The 25156-nt window shown below is 43.9% G+C and overlaps 1 protein-coding gene across 1 annotated transcript in view; it reads right to left on the bottom strand.

Annotated features, from left to right (window-relative positions):
* The window catches only part of COX16 (cytochrome c oxidase assembly factor COX16), an 89536-nt gene extending 73103 nt beyond the window's left edge, over positions 1-16433 (bottom strand). The window contains exons 1-2 of the mRNA XM_073638901.1: positions 16244-16433; positions 9029-9106 (exon numbers count right to left, since the gene is read on the bottom strand). Of these exons, the coding sequence (XP_073495002.1) occupies positions 9029-9106; positions 16244-16309 (144 nt within the window). The 5' untranslated portion in view covers positions 16310-16433. The remainder of the gene's footprint in view (positions 1-9028; positions 9107-16243) is intronic.
* Positions 16434-25156: the final 8723 nt, after the last annotated feature.

Genomic DNA, 25156 nt, shown 5'->3' with positions numbered 1-25156 from the left:
TCCCTGGCTATAATTAACTGCTCACAGCTGTTTAGTTAGCCTCTACGTCCCCCCGATCAGCACTCAGCGGCGCTTTTTACGCAGTGTATTTTTGCTGCGTCCAAAATGCGGTGTTCTAATGCCGCACTTTTGTTGTTGGTACATGTGAATCCACCGCATATAATGACACTTCAAATCGGTCAAAATCTGCATCAGAGACTGGTGTGTCCGCTACAGAAATTGACATGCTGCGGGTGAGTTTGGGTATATGGCCACGGTCAGGACGCTGTGTGCTTATACAGCGTCAAACCCGCAGCGTCCAGATGTTACAGCACAGTGAATGGGATCTCTAGAAATCCCATGTCCACTATGCGTGCATCAGAGGCCGCGAATCACCGGTGGACACTGACATGCGGCACGTTCTTTCAGGACCACAGCATGTCAAATCCACTTGGAGTCGCTAGTCTCCGCAACAGAAATTTCACCACTAAAATGTATTGAATGCGGTAAATCCGCATTGTTCAGTGAACACATGCGGATTTACCTGCGTTCAATAGAATGCAACGTTTTAAAAGTAGCAAAAAATGCGTCCAAAGCGCTGCTACGTCCATATCGTGGGCAGAGCCTAAAATTTTTTAAAAAAATGGTGTGGGCTCCCGGTCATTTTTAGAACCAGCAGAGGGAAAGCCGACCACTGGGGGCTGATATTAGTAGCCGAGAAAGAGGCCATTAGCCAACAATGTTCCCTGGCTATTAATATCAGCCCACAGCTATTTGCTTAGCCTTTACTGGCTAGATTACAGAGGGACCCCATAAAAAAATTGACGTAGGGTCCCCCTATAAAGTCTAACCAGAAAAGGCTAAACAGACAGCTGCGGGCTGATATTAATTAGCCAGGGAAGGGGCCATGGATCCTGGCCCCCTCCGCCACTAATAATATCACCCCTCAGCAGTCCCAGAAATGGTGCATCCATAAGATGTGCCAAATCGGGAGCTCAGCCTCCGCTCTTCCAACTGCCCTGTGGCAAGAGGGGTAATGCGGTTGGGGCTCACGTCAGCCTTGTATTGGCGGCTGACGTGAAGCCCAGGTTAGTAATGGAGGGCGTCTAAGATGCCCCAATTACTAACCGCACAGTAAAGTGGTCACCGCTTTTTCAATAAATCTAGAATAAAGTATTTTAATGAAATAAAACACACACGGTTTTAAAAAAAATTTTCTATTGTACTCTCAGTCCCCGAATCCCTCGTCTCCTAAAAAAAACGTAAAATAAAAAACATCCATGTCCCTCACCTGTCCGCTGTCACGACGTAGTCCACGATTCCATCACGATTGGCCCTAGGCGATCCGGGTCACTTCTACAGCAGTGACATCAGCAATCACTGATGTCACTGCTATAGAAGACAGCAATGTACACTGACAAGGAGTGTAAAATAACTCCTGTCAGTGTACATTGCTGCTGCAGGAGTGAGGTCACTGGGGTTCATCAGCTGATCAGCCCCGGTGACCTCAGCACCAGTACTGGTGGGAACATTCTTGAGAATGTTCCCATGCAGCACCGATGCTGCAAAGTGAGGTCACGTGAGCTCTCAGCTGATCTTTAGCTGAAAGCTCACATGACCGCAGGTCCTGGCAGCGCAGTACACTGCTGGGAGCGACCACACTCCCGGCAGTGCACCACCGGCCGCCGACCTGATCGGATCACCGGGGACCGAGGACCAGGAGGACACCGGGGGGCGCAGGCCAGGTGAGTATAGTGTTTTTTTGTTATTATTTTTTACCGCGAGTGGTTTCCGGCTCGGCTGAGGATACTACTGCTCCCGTCAACCGCGCCGCTCTCCCTGTTATCAGAGGGAGTGGAGGTCGGATGAGGGGGAAGTAGTACTCCTCCTCTGCCGACCCGGGTACCACCTGTACCGTTTCCGCTGCAAATTCGCACCCATTGGCTTTAATTGAAATACAGCAAATCCGCAGGTATAAATATTATACTTGAAAATTTGCTGCGGTTCAATTAAAGTCAATGGGCGCGAATTTGAGGCGGAAACGCGCGCACAATTGACATGCTGCAGTTTTTTCCACAATGGCAATCCTGAGTGGAAATTTCCGCATCATGTGCATAGCACAATCAGGATTACCATTGCAATAGCTGGCAGACCGATTACAAAGCGTTTTCGCAGCGTTTCCGTGGCGGAAAAACTGCTGCAGAAAAGCAGCGAGAACGCTACATGTGCACTTAACCTTAAGAATGATTTTGCTGTTTATCTGTATGTTCCTCCGTCATAGGAACAGGACTGTGGCCTTCCATCTCCAACATACAGAATCTGAAATCTTCTTCTAGCTATTGTTCGCCTTCATTATTCTCATTTATCAGTTTAATTATACTTATCATATTTGAAGCATTATCAGTTATAATAGCAAGAACCTGTTCTTTTTTTGTTCTGAATCCTGCTTTCCTGTTCACTCCAGCAGTTCTGAGATGAGTGCAGGCATTCCTTCCCTGTGTGTTTTTTTCTCCTTATCTGTAGAGGAGGAGCTTCACTACTTATGTACATAAACTGCAGCACAGATTCATCTCAGGTAAAAGTTTAGACCCTTAGATCAGGAATAGGACAGACATTTATAGGACATTTCATAACTTTCCCAAATTCTTATGAAAAAAAATATTCCCCACAAACTGCATTGAACTATTGTACCCGATTTATTACCGTACATATTTTAGGAGTCGAGTCGGTCCATTTTATACAGACTCCACCAAAATGGACACAGACTCCGACTCCACAGCCCTGCTCATAAAATATGGAGGACTTCCTGGCAGCAGGTTTAGTAATGCGGATAAAAATTATTTAAATCAAAACTACAGCAAATAACTGGAATCAGGGTCTCTGTCTCTACATTATGCTGCTCTCAGATTAAGTGGCAAAAAAAAATAAATCTGTCGACAGATTTCCAAACTTTCATAATAAAATCCCATAGATTTAGCTGGAAGGTCGCACTGCTCAGCAAGATAACGCACCCACCCTGCTGACCTGCCTGATGCAAGGCGGCCATAGCTCTGCAGCTACCAATAGGTGTGAATATAAAAGGATCTATAATTGAGGTGGCAGGACAACCTTTTCACATTCTCATGGAAGAATAAAAGATGCATTGTGCGACTTGCAGGAGACTTTGTAACAGACGTGGCCCCGGCCCCGGGCCGGTGCAGGGAGCGTTTGATGCATTGTAATGTTCCAGCTGTTACTTTGCATCTCGGATGACTCAGCTCAGACATACACCTAGCACCCGACAGGAGAGCGAGCGCAGAATATTACACAGCCAAGTATTTCATCTCCATCTCCTTGACCTAGATTTCCCAACTGCAGCAAGTTAAAGCTTTAGCCGGCTGTGTAAACCTTATACATAAAGAACAGGTTTTGTCATCAGTTTTCTTTCAATACTTATTACAATGTAGACAGATTCGCAGAACACATTTGTGCCTGACATCTGTGACCGTTAAAAGAAATTTTCTTTTGCTTTTTATATAGTAAGGTTAAAACGAGTATTAAAAAAAAAAAAAAAAAGAAGCATGTCGGATAAGAAAGCCTTTCTCAGGACACCTGCTGAATACTTATTCCTCAGCAACTCCCGTTCCTTTAATGTGCACCAGTAAATACAATGGGAGATAAAACAAAGGGAAAACAGCTCCACCGCCTGGTTATATCGCAGTACTGCATGGCTGGTACAGCTCTGATCATCAGCGGGAACATCTGGATAACTGCTCCTGTCTCCGGCATTGAATTACATTTTTTTTCTTCTAAAAGATCTTTCATTTTAACACTTCCAATAACCTTCAGAAAAAAGACTGACCTTGAAACAAGACAAGAGGATACGCAGCCATCGGTGGGTGCTGTACAGGCTCCATGTGTGCATGAGCCCCAAGGATACAAGATGTGCTCTTCTAGTATTCTACCCAGCTATTTACAAGTGCTTTTCACTAAATTAGAATAGCATCAAAAAATTAATTAATTTCAGTTCTTCAATACAAAAAGTGAAACTCATATACAGCTCTGGCAAAAATGAAGAGACGACTGCACAGTTTTCTAAAAATCCCCATCTCTACATGTCTGACAGCCATTCCATTCCAGTGTCAGTTGAATTCCACCCAAAGTACACCTCATTCTACTTAATGTGCTTCTGATTAGGTGATCGCCGGAACCAAATCTTATGTAACTAGGGAAAGTATAAAAAACACTGCTGTGGTCTTCACAATCCTCTTGCTATAGGACAAGCTGGATGGCAAAACAAGTGCTAGGAAGAGCCCAAAAGTAATTTGAATGAAAAAATAACTTTTAACCATCCCAAAGGAGTTGAAAAGAAAAGTCTTGAGTGCGGAAAAGAAGGGCTCAATTCTGGCTTTATTAGCAGAGGGATACAGTGAGCATCATGTTGCCTCCATCCTAAAAATTTCGAAGATGGCAGTCTATTACAACAAGGTGAAGCAGCAGACATTGGGGACAACAAAGCTACAGACCGGCAGAGGGCGAAAGCGACTCTCCACTAACCGGGATGACCGTCATCTTATTCAAATGTCACTCAGAAACAGCAGGATGACATTAAGTGACCTACAAAAGGAATGGCAGCTGGGGTGAAGAGCACGGCAAGAACAGTTCGTAACAGGCTCCTAGAGGCCTCAAGTCATGTAAAGCTAGAAAAAAGCCTTTCATCAATGAGAAGCAAAGAAGAGCCAGGCTGAAGTTTGCCAAAGACCAAAAGGATTGGACCATAGAGGACTGGAGTAAGGTAATCTTCTCTGATGAGTCTAATTTTCAGCTTTGCCCAACACCTGGTCGTCTAATGGTTAGACGGAGACCTGGAGAGGCATACAAGCCACAGTGTCTTGCACCCACTGTGAAATTTGGTGGAGGATCAGTAATGATCTGGGGATGCTTCAGCAAGGCTGGAATTGGGCAGGTTAATCTTTGTGAAGGACGTATGAATCAAGCCACATACAAGGTTATCCTTGAAAAACACTGGCTTCCTTCTGCTCAGGCAATGTTCCCCAACTCTGAGGACTGGTTATTCCAGCAGGACAATGCCCCATGCCACACAGCTAAGTCAATCAATGTGTGGATGAAGGAGCACCACATCAAGACCCTGTCATGGCCAGCCCAACCTCCAGACCTGAACCTCATTGAAAACTCAAGAGGAAGATGGATAGTCACACATCATCAAACAAAGAAGAACTGCTTAAAATTTTTGAGCCAGGAGTGGCATAAGGTCACCCAAAAGCAGTGTGAAAGACTGGTGGAAAGCAGCCAAGACGCATGAAAGCTGGGATTAACAATCATGGTTATTCCACCAAATATTGATTTCTGAACTGTTCCTGAGTTAAAACATGAGTATTGTTGTTTCTAAATGAATAAGAACTTGTTTTCTTTGCAGTATTTGAGGTCTGACAGCACTGGTTCTCTGGTTCTCGGTTTCTTTTTTAGTATTTTTGACAATTTCTCATTTGCTGCAAATAAATACAAAATTTTTAGCTTTGAATTTCAGAGACATGTTGTCAGTAGTTTATAGAATAAAACAACAATGTACATTTTACTCAAAAATATACCTATAAAGAGAAATATCAGAGAAAATGAAAATTTTGCAGTGGTCTCTTAATTTTTGCCAGAGCTGTATTATATAGTCATTACAAATAGAGTGATCTATTTCAAGTGTTTATTTCTGTTAATGTTGATGATTATGGCTTATAGCCAATGAAAACACAAAAGTCATCTCAGTAAATTAGAATAATTAACAAAAAACACCTGCAAAGCCTTCCTAAGCGTTTAAAAAGGTCCCTTAGTCTGTTTCAGTAGGCTCCACAATCATGGGGAAGACTGCCGACTTGACAGATGTCCAGAAGGCAGTCATTGACACACGGAGGGTAAGCCACAAAAGGTCATTGCTGAAGAAGCTGACTGTTCAGAGTGATGTATCCAAGCATAATAATGGAAAGTTGAGTGGAAGGAAAATGTGTGGTAGAAAAAGGTGCACAAGCAACCGGGATAACCGCAGCCTTGAAAGGATTGATAAGAAAAGGCCATTCAAAAATTTGGGGGAGATTCACAAGGAGTGGACTGCTGCTGGAGTCCATTGCTTCAAGAGCCACCACACACAGACGTATTCAGGACATGGGCGACAAGTGTCGCATTCCTTGTGTCAAGCCACTCATCACCAATAGACAACGCCAGAAGCGTCTTACCTGGGCCAAGGAGAAAAAGACCTGGACTGTTGCTCAGTGGTCCAAGGTGTTGTTTTCAGATGAAAGTAAATTTTGCATTTCATTTGGAAATCAAGGTTCCAGAGTCTGGAGGAAGAGTGGAGAGGCCACAATCCAAGCTGCTGGAGGTCTAGTGTGAAGTTTCCACAATCAGTGATGGTTTGGGGAGCCATGTCATCTGCTGGTGTAGGTCCACTGTGTTTTATCAAGACCAAAGTCAGCGCTGCCGTCTACCAGGAAATTTTAGAGCACTTCATGTTTCCCTTCCCTCTTTATGGAGATGGAAATGTCATTCTCCAGCAGGACTTGGCACCTGTCCACACGGCCAAAAGTACCAATACCTGGTTTACACACAACAGTATCACTGTGCTTGATTGGCAGCAAACTCACCTGACCTTAACCCCATAGAGAATCTATTATAGAGAATCTATGGGGTATTGTCAAGAGGAAGATGAGAGACACCAGACCCAACAATGCAGACGAGCTGAAGGCTGCTATCAAAGCCACCTGGGCTTCCATAACACCTCAGCAGTGCCACAGGCTGATCGCCTCCATGCCACATTGCCGCATTGATGCAGTAATTGATGCAAAAGGAGCCCTGACCAAGTATTCAGTGCATTTACTGAACATAGATTGTGAGCCCCAATGGGGACAGTGTCCATAATGTCTGTAAATTGTTTGAATTGTAGAGAACTGCAAAATATGTTGGCGCTATATAAATAAAAAGATTATTATTATTATTATACATTTCAGTAGACCAACATTTCGGATTTTAAAATCATTTTTCAAGCTGGTGCTATAAAGTATTCTAATTTACTGAGTGTAAAGCGGCGGTGTTCACACAGTGCAGTAACTGAGGCAGTGACCCAAGCAAGTCCAACATAAACAGCTTTTATTTCAGCAACTCACGGGTTAACAGAAAGTCCTCCGGTTCGCAGCCGGGTTAACATAAGCCCTTAAACAATGGTCGCCGTGGGCAACGGCCGCGCCGGGCCACTCAGAGCCTGGCAGGTGCAGAGCCTTCCCAGGCGTGGGTTCAGCTACACACAGGCCTGCAGAGCTTTCCTGCTATTCTCCTAGCAGGTCCCAACACTGAACAACACTAATCCTTAGTGCAGGGTTTTTAAAGGACCTGTGGCAAGAGCCACTGGAAAACCCAGGTTGGAGGGAGGAGGCCGCCCCACTGCCTTCCTGTAGCCTCCTCCAAGAAATGAAGGCCCTGCCGGGTTTTACTTAATCTGCCTTAGCCAGATAGCCTGACCAGGTCATTGCTCACCTTCATTCCTGCATTGCAGCTGCAGGTGTGTCTGTGACTGCAATGCATGCCAACAGGTTTAATAGGTCTCAGTACACATTCTGGGGGATATATAACGTCCCTCGTATACGATTCCGGTCACTGCCTCACATGAGATAATGGCTTTTGTGTTTTCATTGGCTGTAAGCCATAATCATCAACATTAAGAGAAATAAACACTTGAAATAGATCACTCTGTTTATAATGACGCTATATAATAAGAGTTTCACTTTTTGTATTGAAGAACTGAAATAAATTAACTTTTTGATGATATTCTAATTTTGTGAGAAGCACCTGTATGTTGGTCTTCTATGCTGGCACTGACACTGGCGGTGCCCACAGGAGTCGCCACAGATCCTGAATGTTATGTACATACCTCATTTTATTCACAAACCATTCAAAGGGAGTCGATCAGTTCCAAAACCCGTATAAGAGAAACCACAAGACTTTGTAGAGGGTCTTGTTCTTCACGGAACTATACATTCGATTTAAAAATCCACTGAACAGTTTTGGAGAAAGCCAGCAGTATGTTAAAATGCAAATTAGGTGCTTGGAGCACTATAGGAGGGGCCAAATCTTCTAAAGCAGCCATTTCCCTCCACAGTTTAGCCGGCTAGGTAAGTGCTGTCAATCAAGGCAGCAAGAGGTGAAGCTAGTTAGTGAAAATGTTGGAAAGTCTTCCTATACAGTCTTTGGTCAAAATTACGTTACAGAAAATTGTAATAACCAATTGACCATCAAGGTAACCCCCATATGGTAGCCATACACCTTAGATTCCTCCAGATCCACCTAACCCTGGCCTTGGCTTAATTCCCAATAAAATAAGGATCGAGCATATCGAAATCCAAAATGACTGTTCCTCATTTTCCCCAACATCTGCTTTTGGGGGCAAGGGGAGGAAGGGGGGGAGGGGACACAGCCACCACACTTCCATAGCATACGGTAGTTGGCCAATCGAGCTGAAATCTGCAAATCCGGCCACCCTAGTCTTACTCAAGTAACTTAAACTTTAGCCCAAAAAAAACCTCTTTATTTTGCTTAAACAAAACAAATTGTTCTTTACTCACCCTCCCCGGGTCTAGTGCAGAGTCTCTGTTACTGTCTGCAGCGCTAATGTCACATTGGCTACACTGCAGCCAATCAGCGAGTTCAGTGGCTCAGAGCGGCACGTGCCATCAACTTAAGCAGAGCGGCTGATCTCTCTGATTGACTGCAGCGCTGTCAATGCGGCATTAGTGCTGCAGACAATAACAGACATAAGGAGCAGTACTGGAGACTCAGCATTGGACCCACTGAGGGTAAATGAAGCACATTTGTTTTGTTTTTTTTAAACAAACTGTAGCCAGGGAATAGGGGGTTCTAAAACCGGAAAAATCCATTTTAGTCAAACAGCATATAACTCTGGAATAACAATATAACCAGGCTGGGAAACTTGTGTGATCTGTGACAGCAGTATGAAGGTAGCACCCTACGTAGTGACCATCATTCATGCTTTTTCCATTGCTTCATTACTTACGGTATTTTTTAGCTTCTGAACATCGTAACGAATTTGAGTAAATTCTCGGAGTCCAAAAGAACCGCCTATGACCAGCAGCTGCAAGCAAAGCAAGAAAAGGGGGTAAACTGGTAAATCCACTTACTATGGCGCATTATAAAACATAGTGAGATCTGTAAGTAATGTATTAGTAAGAAAAGCTGATGAGAAATAGGAAGGGGAGTGCTGTGACCCCGGCACTCGGATTCGCCTACGCACTACGATGGGACTGCATGTGCATTGGGGGTCAAAAGAAGAATTCGGTTAGACCTCTAGAGCAAAAAACAATATAGTGGCAAAACTGCAATGGTTGCATGATCTCAATAAGTCTGACATAGCAGGGACTCTTCCAAAGGAGGCAAATGGGCTGTGACAATTTCTTTGGACTTGGACAGCTACTTCCGATCTGCCAGAGAAGAGGGTCTATAACAAACAAAGCCTTATGCGCTGGTGGACCTAGCCCGTCCATCACATAGTCAGCCATTGGAACGGCTGTAATGCAATATTTCCCCTGCACTGAAAATCTTCCAGCAGAGATGTCAGCTTCCGTAAGGTTGTTACCCTGCTTTCCCAAGCTCCTGAAAAGCCATTTCTGCTGTCCAGGTAGGCGGCGTCTATCCTGGCTGGCTTATTTCCAGCTCAGGTCATTTATAAATTCTCACTTATCTCTTGACTAATATAAAGGATGAACTCACTCCATTTGAAACCCTAATAATATTATAAAAATGGAAAACATGATTGCACATGATAACAATCGCCTCAAAGCTTTTCATCACAAATAGACATGTTGGATATTATTCAGTGAGGGGAATGACCTGGCAATCTGGTTGTCAGAAAATAATACTTAAAATAAAATGTCGTGGTAGATGTGGTCTCCTCTGAAGTGCTAGTTAAATAAGTAGTGTTTTCCTGCTCATTCTTTCTCTTTGCATTCCTCTAACACACACAGAATTATTTGGTTCATGTAAGCGCTTATATCAATACCTCATCCAGCTGGTTATACTTATATCCTGATGTTTAACGATAACTTAATAACAACCGTCAACTTTTTTGTTATTATTGTACATAATTGTAATGTTCTGTTTTCATATCAATGTTGTTAAAACCCAATAAAAATATTTAACCCCTTCACGACCAATGCCGTATTAGTACGTCATCGAGCGTGCCCCTACATCCCATGCAGGCTCTGGCGATGAGCTCGTATGTTTCCAGGCACATAACAGCTGTTCTGATCAGCTGTCACGTGCCCCTAATAGCCACGGGTGGAATCATGATCCATCCGTAGCTGATAACATGTTAAATTCAGCTGTCAATTTCTGACAGCGGCATTTAACTCACACAAACTGGTTGTGTGTCACTAGCTCTGACCATCAGCGCCCATCACATGATCACAGGGTGCCGATGGGTTGGCATGACAGCCTGGGGTCTGCAGGAGACCCCTGTGGTTGTCATTGCTGGTCTGCTATGATCGCCACCCAGTGGCCGGCACTCATAGCAGATGATCAATTCTGTTACAGCAGGGCTGAAGCACAAGCGATCAGACGATCGCAGCTTCAAGTCTCCCATGCAGACTGTTGAAGCATGTAAAAAGTAGAAAAATTTTCTTTAAAAATATTAAAAAAATAAATATATAAAAGTTCAAATCACCCCCCTTTTGCCCCATTCACAATAAAAAAATATATATACATATTTGGTATTGCTGCGTTCAGAATCGCCTGATCTATCAAAATATAAAAATAATTAATCCAATCGGTAAACGGCATGAGAAAAAAAATGAAAACACCAGAATTACATTTATTGGTCGTCGCAACATTGCAATAAAATGCAATAATAGGTGATCAAAACATCGTATCTAACCCAAAATAGTATCAATAAAAACATCAGCTGGGCACGCAAAAAAATAAGCCCTCACCCAGCCCCAGATCCCAAAAAACGGAGATGCTACAGGTCTTGGAAAACGGCACCATTCTTTTCTTTTCTTCTTTACAAACTTTGGATTTTTTTCACCATCTAAATAAAAAAAAACAAAACTATACAAGTTTGGTATCTACAAACTAGTAATGACCTGGGGAATCATAATGGCAGGTCAGTTTTAGCATTTAGTGAACATGGTTAAAAAAACAAAAAAAACAAAACACAATTGTGGAATTGCTCTTTTTTGCAATTTCACTGCTCTTTGAATTTTTTTCCCCGTTTTCCAGTACACGATATGGTAAAACCAATGGTGTCATTCAAAAGTACAACTTGTCCCACAAAAAACAAGCCCTCATATGACCATATTGACCAAAAAGTAAAAAAAAATAAATAAATAAAAAAATGTATGGCTCTCGGAAGAAAGGGAGCAAAAAATAGAAACACAAAATCCCAAGGTTGTGAAGGGGTTAAAGTAAAAAGAACATGAGATGTTTGTAAGAGAACATGAGATGCAAACAGTGTCCATTACAGGACAATGGGGGCTGGATGTCAGGCTCATTTCATTGGCAGCCCCCCTTGTGAATTATTGCCAATTCATAGAATAAGAAGGGGTAACACTTGGTTAATAAACGTATCTAAAAAGCAAGGACAGAGAGGGAGAGGAGGTTTTCTGCCCATCTAGAACATCACCACACAAGGTAAAATGCTCCACTTCCAGGACAGTGATTTAAAGTAGGCCATAGGGGAGTATATATAGTTACGTAGGTAGAAAAAAAGACTTAGGTCCATCAAATTCAACCGTCCTCCACCAATTGTAGAAAATGAAAAATATGTTAAAAACCTCATTTATTTCTGTTTTGAAAACCATTTTCCCTGTTAAAGGGATTTTCTGATCTTTTGCTTCAGGAGCATACCGCTCCCCTGCCTCCCGAGTGAAGGCGTGCTCCTGAAGATTGACAGTTCACACCAGGGGCATGATCAGGCAGCTGCTCCGAGCTGTGTGCTTTCTCATGCTGAAAGCATTGTAACCAGCTTTAAACAATTGAATTACATTTTTAATTTGTAAAGTTGCTTGTTTTTTTTTTTTTTTTTTTTTCATTTTACAAGCAATTTGCAATTTTACCCTTTTAACAAGAGAAGACGACTCTTTTAATAGGAGCTCAACAACCTGTGGACAATTTATATTCTTTTCTCCCCAACATCAAAAAAATAAAAATAAATAAATAAAAACTTTATAAATCTTTAAATGATGCAAGATCCCTTCCTAAGAACATCAGCTGCACCCTGAAGGAAGGAGTAGGAGGATACATCTGTCTGATATATCCTCAAACCACCTGTTTAATCATGTAACAGTGCCCTATGAAAACATGGAAGAACGAGCAACAGCATTAATTAGGCATCTGTTTCCAGCATGAAAACTGTGGGGTCATGAAAGGACTCTGGGGATCTGGGTTACAGCAAAAAACGTTAGATATTTAGTTACGTTTCTGCGGAGTTACCCATCATGTCAATCACTATGTGTTCTCTCTAAAGCCTCATTCACACGTCCGATGTTCTCGTACGAGAGCTATCCGTAGTTTTCATTGGTAGCACTCGTACCTATGATAGTCTACTCGGCAATTCAATTTTTATTTATGAAACTAAATAGATTTGTGGGGTGGAGTTTAAATCTGCAACATGTCAATTGTTTCTGCATAGACTTCAATGGGGAGCTCAATGTCAGCATGACTAGTGCATGTACTAAGAGTTGTTGCATTCTACTTACATTTGTCACTATAAAAAAAACGCAGGTGTGTTTTAGCGGAAGGGATGTGGTGTGATAGGAGTTGGAAAAACCCACCGCAAAAAAATAATATTACAAAAACAAATATTGAATTACACAAAAAAAAAAAAAAAAAAACACATGTAAAAACATGCAAATTCAGTGATAATTGATGCAGGATTTTTGTGCAATTTTTTAAGCGGGGAAAAACAGACAACAAAAAAACATTAAAACTGCATCACGTGCATTGACCCTAGAAAGTACTTGTAACCCTCCAAGATTGTTCGGCAGTCTCTCAAAAACAAAAAACTATAGGATGCAAGCCTCCTGCAAAGTAGCCCTGTAAAAATTAGCATGTGACATGACCTTTCTGGACTGAGAGCAAGCCTGCAGAGGTGAGGAACAATGGACATTTTATATATTTTTTGGAAACAGGCAACTGCTATGGGGCAGCGGTCACAAACTCTGCAGCCTCCCCAAAAATATGGTAGCTGTGCAGTAATGATTCTCATCTCTAGCCTCACACAGACGGTAACACGCAAGTAATGCTCAAGACGGGTCCAAGGTACATGTTTTGGATGAGTATTCCATAAGGGCTGTCAGGGAACATACCGTAAGTTCTTTGGGTAAACGGATAACATTTACTGATATACTTAAGGTTCTGAACATTGCTATGTTGGCTCGATTTCAGATCCTCTCTCACAATCCCAGAAGATCCACTTCTGTTGTGGCCTGGACACCATTCCCTTCTTCTCAGTCTTGGTTTTGGCACATGACTAGTGACATGCTTGAAGGATGCTGGCTGTCTGGATCAGTTTTTCACCTAGCCAGTCCCCTTCTCTGAATGCAGACAGCTCGTTGATACACGTCACCAATACAAGAGGGAAATGTTAGCAATTATTTGAAGAAGAGGAGCTGCCAGTGCCATGAAAAGAGGCCGGAAGCAGACCAATTGTGCAGTATTCAGACCTGAAGTACACTTCTGAGGGGTTTTTTTAGTTCCAATTTTGATTACAAACCCTTAAAAAGGATTTCCAGTACTAGGATATTGATGACCGAATAATATCAGATCGATGGAGTCTGACCTCTGGCACCACCAATGATCAGCTGCTAGCACCTCCGGCAGCGACTGGATGTAGACAATGTATGGAGCTGCCATAACAGTTACCGTAGAGCATTGGTGACAACTAGAATTTAGAACAGAAAATGAAATGCAATTTAAAAAAAAAAAAAAAAAAACCTCTCTCTTTGAAGTTCTTGATAATTCAATAAATGGTTAATTTAGGGGCAATCTGACAAGCAGCAATGTTCTTGCCTGTAAGCCCTATTAATGATGACTGCACGTGTCTCCTTGGAGGTAACCATGGTTAACATAAGACAATGATTTCGAGCATCAGTACCCTTTTCAAATGAACTATTCTGCTCTAATAATTCAATCAGCATGACACAGTGATATCAGCTGCCTTGTCCTTGTTAACACTTTGTCCTGAGCCATTGAGAAGATCACTGAGATCATGTAAGCAGGTCATTTTCTGCCATTGCGGAAAGTTGGTGGAAATGTTTTTTTCCTGATTGTGTTAATTTTCATGTCAAGGATCGAAAATAAAGTATATTCTTACCCACAGACCCAATAATAGGTGCAACGCACAGCAGTCTGACATAGCGTAGAAGGACCCTCTTTTGGTGTATATCTGGAGGAGGTCTTTGGCCACATGGATACGTTTGTTCTTTGCGTTGAAAGCTCTCCCTGACATATACACCAAAAGTACAACAGTCTGAACTCAAGCTAAAAGACCCTTTTCTATTAGGACCTCAGTGTATTTCTACACTGTACAGCAAATCAGATCTCTACTTACCATCAATGAATGAGAACATGCTTATGTACATTCAGTGGCTGAAATCCATGACAGTAGAACAAAGAGGTTCTCCAATTACTTGATATTGATGACCAATCCTAATAATAGGTCATCAATAAAGGACCAGTGGAAGTCGCTGCTATTAGTACCAGTGGTGGTCGGTCGAAAGAATTGAACAGAGCATGTGTGGTCACTGTTTAATGGCCGCTATCGGGTACTGCACACCAGCCCCTATTCAGGAGAACAAAAGCAGCTCTGTAGCAGCTGCTGTGCAGTGGAGGTACTGGATATTAGACCCCCCAAAGATCCGATGATGACATATCCTGAGATCATCAATTCATGTGACTAGAGGACCCCTTTAATCTACTGTACTGGATTCAGTTGAGAGGTGGAAGTAATACTATACAGTCTACCCCATCTTCTGTAACCCAAGAGCATCAGCAGTCAAACCAATCTGACAGTTTGATGCCATGTATCAGTCTGGACTGCAGGCTTTAAAGGGGTTGTTCTCCCACATGACATACATATAAACTAGCTTTAAAAGACTAAGTTACTAATAGTTAAATCATAATATCATTAAGTGGTAACTCCAATCCTGCGACACCACAGTATCGGAGCTATATGCAACGGAAGCTTGCTGTCTGGTTCATTTCAATAGCTAAGTCAGCCCCCTTCCCTGTATGCATGGCCCCTATCGTCTAGCCCCGTTCTATGTCTAAGTATGGACTGTACCAGACAGTCCCCTTCTTTGTTTTTGTATGGATCGTATCAACCAGCCCCCTTCCCTATCTATGCATGGACAGTATCAGCAAGCCCCCTTCTATGTTTATGCATTCATCATATCAACTTGTCCCCTTTCTCTGTGTAGGCATGGATCGTACCACCGAGCCCCTTTCCCTGTTTATGCATTGACCTACCAGCCAGTCCATGGTATACCAACTCCACAGCCCTGAAAGCATCAGCCAGCCCCCTTCCCTGTCTATGCATGGACCGTACCAGCCAGCCACCTTCTTGGTCTACACATGGACTGTACCAGCCAGCTCCCTCCTCTATGCATGGATTGTATAAGCCATCCCCCTCACACACAGCTCTGATGATGTGCCAACACAGGCACAACCCTTCTGTGTCAGGTAGACGTCAGAAGGTGCTGCCAGCACGGCACATTTTAGGACAGTATATTAGTAGCTTGTGCATATTTCCATATTAAACACATGTAAAGACATCTTCTTCCAGCTGGACACTCCCTTTACAACCAGAGTATTAATATGACCTGCACCTGTCTCAGGTGAGCGCAGGACTAGATCTATAGAGGAGGAGGGGGACCAGGGCTACAGAGGAGGACTAGCTCTATAGAGGAGGAGGACTAGCTCTATAGAGGAGGAGGACTAGCTCTATAGAGGAGGAGGACTAGCTCTATAGAGGAGGAGGAGGAGAGCTCCTGAATGTGATGAAGAGTGTTTCCATTCACTGACAGCAAACATAGAAATAGTAAATTGTGATAAACTGACAAATGAAAGAAAAGGATGTTATAACTTTTCATGCATAAAGTAATTAAGCAAATACAACCTCAGTGTGCAATGGTGGAGGTGTAGGGTGAGAATACTGACACACATTGGTAAACAGCCTGAAAACTACATAATGTGCACTGCAGTGCTGTGGGCTCACCAGCATGGGCACTCCATACCGCAGCGTTGGGTTGTGTTTACACGACAGCCATAACTTTTCCAGCATTTTGCAATTCTTCTTCCTTTATCACCTTGGGGGGAGGGGGAGTATTTCAGTGCAACACACCTCACATCCGGGACTTTCAGAGCAGGAAGGGTCCCTCCGATGACGTCAGCCGCTCGAAGAAAAAAGCTTTCGTTTTCTTTTAGGTCCTTGCTTTAAATGCTTCCGTGGGAAACAAGGACGGGCACAATAGTTCCTTTGCTACGCAGGCGCCCCCTGAGCTACACGCCTTATATAATATACAGTAGCATAGAGCAGACTGTGTGCAGATGTGATAAGACGAGGGAAACACGGGGCTAAGGCTGCTGTGGTCATATCAGCCATGGTAAATGCTAAAGGCAATGTATACTTGCTGTGTGACAGGAATTCTACTCCAAACTGATCATAATGTCATCTAATATAAGCCCTGAAGGTGTCAGGTCTGTCACGGTGTCATGGATTCTACTCATAGTCATGATCGGAAAGCTAATCGGCATCCAATATGGCCGTTATTTCAGCCCCACATCTTCACAAGCATCATACCGTGTGACACAGGACATCCTCCATAACACGCATATTTGACGGTCAGGAGTCTGGAAAAGCTGTGTTACAGTCTCAGTGAGGAGGTGTAAATGGACGACTTGGCTTTCACCCAGCTTTACGCACCTCCATGGCAGCCGCCTGCATGTGATGGCCTGTAGCCGTACAACATGGCTCAGATTTGCCAGCAAAATTACACGGCTGTTGGCCTCCGCATGTTGGCGTGGTGGTGGCTGAAATGCAATTGAAAAACTGCGGTTGGCATTACCACGATTTTCAATGTAGTTATTGTTTTTTGCAAATGGAATCCATTTATTTTACGCTTCACTTATAAAAAAAGCACAGAATTGAAAATTGTTGCAAAACCCCAACAACTAAATATTCCCTTACTATGAAGCTGCTTGATTTTCCTGCAGCCTCCCTCCTCCTGGTAACACAACTGACTTTCCTCATGGCACCATTACACTTTTTTCCTGTGGCATTTTTTTGCTCACACGTGGCTGGGTTCACAGGTACGTGTTTCATAATCTGACTAAAGACTGGGTGCAGGTCTCCAGACCCGAACTCTACATACTCCTATATGTCTATGAAGCGGGTCAGGAGATTTGCGGCCAATCTGTGTATTGTAGTCAGGACGTGAAACATGGATGTGTAAAAACAGCCTAATTTCTATTTTTTAATAGGCTGGAGTCACACTAGCATATACAAATCGGTCCGTATGCCATAACATCCTCTTTTACATACAGTAATCTCTATGTAATTTAACCCCTTTACACGCAAAGGCTGTTTGCACGACAATGAACAGGCCAATTTGTACAATTCTGACCACTGTCACTTTATGAGGTAATAAGTCTGGAACGCTTCAATGGATCCCCCTGATTCTGAGATTGTTTTATCATGACATATTGTACTTCATGATAGTGGTAAAAAATGGAAATTTGGTGAAAATCATGAAAATTTAGTAATTTTCAAACTTTGAATTTCCATGCCCTTAAAGCAGAGAGATATGTCACACAAAATAGTTAATAAATAACATTTCCCACATGTCTACTTTACATCAGCACAATTTTGGAACCAACATTTTTTTGTGTTAGGAACTTATAAGGGTTAAAAGTTGACCAGCAATTTCTCATTTTTCCAACAAAGTTTTCAAAACCATTTTTTTAGAGACCACATCACATTTGAAGTGACTTTGAGGGGTCTTTAAGACAGAAAATACCCAAAAGTGACTCCATTCTAAAAACGGTACCCCTCAAGGTGCTCAAAACCACATTGAAGAAGTTAATTAACCCTTCATGTGCTTCACAGGAACTGCAGCAAAGTGGAAGGAAAAAATGAACATTTAACTTTTTTTCACAAAAATTTTACTTCAGACCCAATTTTTTTAATTTCACAAGGGTACCAAGAGCAAATGGATCACAATATTTGTTGTTCAATTTCTGCTGAGTACGCCGATACCCCATATGTGGGGGGAAAACCGCTGTTTGGGCACATGACTGGGCTTGGAAGGGAAATAGCACCATTTGACTTTTTGAACGCAAAATTGGCTGGAATCGAGAGCGGACGCCATGTCGCATTTGGAGAGCCCCTGATGTGCCTAAAAAGTGATAACAGCCCACAAGTCTCCCCACATAGTGAACATTTTGATCCCACACGTACGACACAGAATTTGATAACATTAGGTCATCATATTGAAAAAGTTCTTTTTTTTCACAAAATCTTGGTTTAGCCCAAAATTTCTCACTTTTGCCAGATGTAACATCAAAAAGTGGACCCCACAGTTTGCTACCCACTTTCTTACAAGCATGGCGATCCCCCATATGTAGTCAGAAAGTCCTGTTTGGACAAACGGCAGAGCTCGGAGCGGATGGAGTAATATTTGAATTTTGGAACACAAATTTGAAAGAGACAGTGGCCACCATGTCCCATTTGCAGGGCCCCTAAGGTGCCTAAACAGTAGAAACCCCCACAACTGACCCCATTTTGGAAACTACCCCCCTCAAGGATTTTATAATGAGGATTTAGAACCCAAATGTACTTCACATTTGATAACATAACATTAGGTCGTCATAATGAATACGTCGTCATTAATGTTGAGCGCAGGTGCTTGCTGCTTGAGTTTGCATCGGGTATGTACTGACTATCGCGGATGCTCAAGTGACATGCTTGCATCCTTGCCCCACATGTTTCTGTTAGATAGCCAAAAAAAACATGCAGGGATAGCCTGCCATACACGGGCAATCCTCGCATGTTTTTTGGGGGGTCTAACAGCTGCAAAACATGCGGGGCGGGATCTCGAGCATGTCACATGAGCATCCGCGATACTCGGTGCATACCCAATCACCCGATGCAAACTTGCGCTCAACACTAGGCGCAATATTGTCTTTTTTTTTACTTTTGAAAAAATAAACAATCCTAACCCCAACCCTAAGCCTAGCCCTAACACAACCCTAACCCCAACCATAACCCTAACACAATCCTAACCCCAATCGTAACGCTAACGCAACCCCACCCCTAACACAACTGTAACCCTAACACAACTCTAACCACAACCCTAACCTAACCCCAACTCTAACTGCAAAGAATAAAAACAATTATTTTTTTATTTTACACTTTTTATTTAACTAAGGGTGTGACAAAGGGGGATTTGATTAACTAATTATTGGCTTTTGAGCACTGTGATATCACAGTGATCAGCAGGAACCAATAGAAAAAATGATCTGCTGTTGCCGGGTACCGGCATCTGCCCGCCATTTTTTTTTATAGGAAGATGACAAGAGGGCCGGGGGATGGAGGAGTAGGGCCCGGGGAAGGCGGCGGTACCGGAGGGACTCGGGGCGGAGGCATCATTTATCTCTCCTCTGACATGTATATCATGTCAGAAGAGAGAGAAATGATTGTAACAGCGGGACTTTTTTTTTTACTTGATTACCGCTATTCATTTCAGCGGTGATCATATGATCGGGGATCGGAAAAACCGGCCCTGATTATGTTCTTCAGGGTCTCAGCTAGATTTTCCAACGCTTGGGAGCGCTAAAGCCTTATTCCTCAGTGATGTGAAAGAGCGTTGCTGAGGCATAAGTACCCTTAACTGCCGCTGTGAAAATGCATTAAGGCGGTCATTAAGGGGTTAAGTAGGCGAAGTAAAACACTAAGGCTGGAGTCACACTAGCGTATAAAAATTGGTCTGTATGCCATGCGTTGTTAACACCCTCTTTTACATACTGTAATTTCTATGTAACTAAAAGCTAGTTTTCTAAGTAATAAAGCAATCTTATATACAGGGATACAGTAGATAGATAGCTGTAAGATATTTAATCAGCTCTGTGAAGCTTTTCTGGCAGCTTTTTAGGAATAAATTAAAAAAAAAGTGGTGTGAGGTCCCCCTTATTTTTAATAACCTGCTAAGGAAAAGCAGACAGCTGTGAGCTGGTCTTAATAGTCTGGGAAGGTGCCAATATCCATGAAACTTCCCAGCCTATTAATATCAGCTCAGAGCTGTCTGCGTAGCCTTTACTGGTTATTACAAAGGGGGGACCCTAAAAAAAATGACATGGGGTCATCCCCTATTTTTAATAACCAGCGAAGGCTAAGCAGACAGCTGTAGGCTGATATTAATAGGCTGGAAAGGTCCATGGATATTGGCATGGTCCGTGTGTCATGCAATTTTTTGTTCGCACCCATTGACTCGCATTGGTGAGTGCGATCCGATTTTCGCAGACAATCGCAGTATGCTTCGACTTTTATCTCAGTCCGATTAAAGCTGAGGAAAAACTCGCAGATGAGCACTGACTCATTTACTAACATTGGTCAGAGTGCAATGCAATGTTTTCTCGCATTGCACTTGTCTGATTTATACGCCAGTGTGAGCGAGCCCTAAGGCCCTGATTGAAAATTGGTTATGTTCACGTCAATCTTGATGAGGGAGCAGGGTGGTGTCATAGACACCTGATTCATTAAGAGGCCTCTTAATACAATCAGGCGCGTCTGAAAATTGGTGTACCGTGCACATCGCCACAAATCATACATTAGTCTTTGCCCATTTTAGTGGAGTTGGCCAAAACTGGCGTAAAAATGGCAAGATTTTTGCATAACCTGACTTTGCACAAATAGTTTGCGTCATTTCAAAGTGTTTTATGCCAGATTTCTGGCATAAAATATTTTGATGACTTGGGGCCTAAGGCCTCATTCAGACATCCATGAGTCACATACATGTTCTATCTGTATTTCTAATGGCTTGCACATGTACCCATTATAAACTGTAGGGTTATTCAGGGGCGCCCGTGCAGCCCGTTCATTGAACGGGGGCCCCGAGGTAGAGGGGGCCCCTCCAGCAGGGCTGCCATCAGGGCATGACTGTCCTGACTCCAGTATGGGGCCCGGCCGATCGGGGCCCCCTCGGAGCCCCATTGGGGCCCCCCTCTTGTGCGTCTCCTCATGGGGCCCCCGCGTCAGCACCCGGCGCACCCGGGCAAATGCCAAGGCCCTGAGCAGGCGGGGGCGGGCCCTAACCGTCGGGCACCCCGCGCGCTATGGGACCCGTGAGCGGAGGAGAGCGGTGTCAGCACCCGCTCCTCCCCGCTTGCTCAGGGCCCCGGCACAATACTTACCCCTCCCCGTGCCTCTGCAGCAGCTCCTGCATCCTCCGCGGCTGCAGCACTGTGACGTCTCAGGTCAGAGGGCGCGGTGACGTCTTTACACCGCGCTCTCTCCTGAGCAGTCACAGTGCAGAGCGGGATGAGGCCGGCGACTCTGGAGTCCGGAGCAGCGACAGGTGAGACGTGAGGTGAGTATTTGATTTTTTTTTTTATTGTATGGAGGCCTGTGGCAGTATAAGGGAGGGGGGTGAGGTGGGGGTGTGTGACATCCTGCATGGGGCAATATAAGGGGGGGGTGACATCCTGCATGGAGCATTATAAGGGGGGGTGACATCCTGCATGGGGCATTATAAGGGGGGGTGAGTGTGACATCCTGCATGGGGCATTATAAGGGAGGGGGGTGTGTGTGACATCCTACATGGGGCACTATAAGGGAGGGGGGTGTGTGACATCCTGCATGGGGCATTATAAGGGAGGGGGGGTGACATCCTGCATGGGGCATTGGAGGGGGTTGTGTGACATCCTGCATGGGGCATTATAAGGAAGGGGGAGTGTGTGTCATCCTGCATGGGGCACTATAAGGAAGGGGGGTGTGTGTCATCCTGCATGGGGCATTATAAGGAGGGGTGACATCCTATATGGGGGGGACAGCCTGCATGGGGCATTATGTGAGGGGAACAGCCTGCGTGGGGCATTATGTGGGAGGAACAGCCTGCATGGAGCGTTATATGGGGGCCAGTATTCTGTATGGAGCGTTATATGGGGGCCAGTATCCTGCATGGAGCGTTACATGGGGGCCAGTATCCTGCATGGAGCATTATATGGGGGCCAGTATTCTGTATGGAGTGTTATATGGGGGCCAGTATCCTGTATGGAGCATTATATGGGGACCAGTATCCTGTATGGAGCATTTTATGGGGGCCAGTATTCTGTATGGAGCATTTTATGGGGGCCAGTATTCTGTATGGAGCATTTTATGGGGGCCAGTCTCCTGTATGGAGCATTTTATGGGGGCCAGTATACTGTGTGGAGCGATTCACTGGTTTCTGAGCTATTGTGGAATTTATCCTGCATGGGGCATTATAAGGGCGGGTGACATCCTATATGGCGGGGAACAGCCTGCATGGGGCATTATCTGGGGGGAACAGCCTGCGTGGGGCATTATGTGGGAGGAACAGCCTGCGTGGGGCATTATGTGTGGGGAACAGCCTACATGGAGCGTTATATGGGGGCCAGTATTCTGTATGGAGTGTTATATGGGGGCCAGTATCCTGCATTGAGCGTTATAAGGGGGCCAGTATTCTGTATGGAGCGTTATATGGGGGCCAGTATCCTGTATGGAGCGTTATATGGGGGCCAGTATTCCGTATGGAACGTTATATGGGGGTCAGTATCCTGTATGGAGTGTTATATGGGGGCCAGTATTCCGTATGGAGCGTTATATGGGGGCCAGTATTCTGAATGGAGCATTTTATGGGGGCCAGTATTCTGTATGGAGCGTTATATGGGGGCCAGTATCCTGTATGGAGCGTTATATGGGGGCCAGTATTCTGTATGGAGCGTTATATGGGGGCCAGTATTCTGTATGGAGCATTATATGGGGGCCAGTATCCTGTATGGAGCTTTATATGGGGGCCAGTATTCTGTATGGAGCGTTATATGGGAGCCAGTATTCTGTATGGAGCGTTATATGGGAGCCAGTATTCTGTATGGAGCGTTATATGGGGGCCAGTATCCTGTATGGAGCGTTATATGGGGACCAGTATCCTGTATGGAGCATTTTATGGGGGCCAGTATTCTGTATGGAGCATTTTATGGGGGGCAGTCTCCTGTATGGAGCATTTTATGGGGGCCAGTATACTGTGTGGAGCGATTCGCTGGTTTCTGAGCTATTGTGCAATTTTTCAATAGGTATCACTCATGTAATGTAAGAAGTGAAATCTTTGCATTGTACTATATACAGTACAGACCAAAAGTTTGGACACACCTTCTCATTTAAAGATTTTTCTGTATTTTTTTGAGTATAAAAATTGTACATTCACACTGAAGGCATCAAAACTATGAATTAACACATGTGGAATTATATAATTAACAAAAAAGTGTGAAACAACTGAAAATATTTCTTATATTCTAGGTTCTTCAGAGTAGCCACCTTTTGCTTTGATGACTGCTTTGCACGCTCTTGGCATTCTCTTGATGAGCTTCAAGAGGTAGTCACGGGAAATGGTCTTCCAACAATCTTGAAGGAGTTTCCAGAGATGCTTAGCACTTGTTGGCCCTTTTGCCTTCACTCTGCGGTCCAGCTCACCCCAAACCATCTCGATTGGGTTCAGGTCTGGTGACTGTGGAGGCCAGGTCATCTGGCGTAGCACCCCATCACTCTCCTTCTTGGTCAAATAGCCCTTACACAGCCTGGAGGTGTGTTTGGGGTCATTGTCCTGTTGAAAAATAAATGATGGTCCAACTAAACGCAAACCGGATGGAATAGCATGCCGCTGCAAGATGCTGTGGTAGCCATGCTGGTTCAGTATGCCTTCAATTTTGAATAAATCCCCAACAGTGTCACCAGCAAAGCACCCCCACACCATCACACCTCCTCCTCCATGCTTCACGGTTGGATCCAGGCATGTAGAGTCCATCCGTTCACCTTTTCTGCGTCGCACAAAGACACCGTGGTTGGAACTAAAGATCTCAAATTTGGACTCATCAGACCAAAGCAGATTTCCACTGATCTAGTATCCATTCCTTTTGTTCTTTAGCCCAAACAAGTCTCTTTTGCTTGTTGCCTGTCTTTAGCAGTGGTTTCCTAGCAGCTATTTTACCATGAAGGCCTGCTGCACAAAGTCTCCTCTTAACAGTTGTTGTAGAGATGTGTCTGCTGCTAGAACTCTGTGTGGCATTGACCTGGTCTCTAATCTGAGCTGCTGTTAACCTGTGATTTCTGAGGCTGGTGACTCAGATAAACTTATTCTCAGAAGCAGAGGTGACTCTTGGTCTTCCTTTCCTGGGGCGGTCCTCATGTGAGCCAGTTTCTTTGTAGCGCTTGATGGTTTTTGCAACTGCACTTGGGGACACTTTCAAAGTTTGCCCAATTTTTCGGACTGACTGACCTTCATTTCTTAAAGTAACGATGGCCACCCGTTTTTCTTTACTTTGCTGCTTTTTTCTTGCCATAATACAAATTCTAACAGTCTATTCAGTAGGACTATCAGCTGTGTATCCACCAGACTTCTGCACAACACAACTGATGGTCCCAACCCCATTTATAAGGCAAGAAATCCCACTTATTAAACCTGACAGGGCACGCCTGGAAGTGAGAACCATTTCCGATGACTACCTCTTGAAGCTCATCAAGAGAATGCCAAGAGTCTGCAAAGCAGTCATCAAGCAAAAGGTGGCTACTTTGAAGAACCTAGAATATAAAACATATTTTCAGTTGTTTCACACTTTTTTGTTAAGTATATAATTCCACATGTGTTAATTCATAGTTTTGATGCCTTCAGTGTGAATGTACAATTTTCAAAGTCATAAAAATACAGAAAAATCTTTAAATGAGAAGGTGTGTCCAAACTTTTGGTCTGTACTGTATATATTTCTCTTCGGTATCTGTGCATCATGAATCGTGGTATGTGTTAAAGGGGCCCACTGAGACTCTTTCGCCCGGGGCCCACAAAAACCTGGAGCCAGCCCTGGGCCCCCGGCCCCATGCTGAGCGCTAAGCGCCGAGACATCT

This window comes from Phyllobates terribilis, unplaced genomic scaffold, assembly GCF_046119375.1.
Source record: "Phyllobates terribilis strain yellow unplaced genomic scaffold, ASM4611937v1 Scaffold_7__3_contigs__length_470593459, whole genome shotgun sequence".
Lineage (NCBI taxonomy): Eukaryota > Metazoa > Chordata > Amphibia > Anura > Dendrobatidae > Phyllobates > Phyllobates terribilis.
This window is presented reverse-complemented; position numbering and strand designations above follow the sequence as displayed.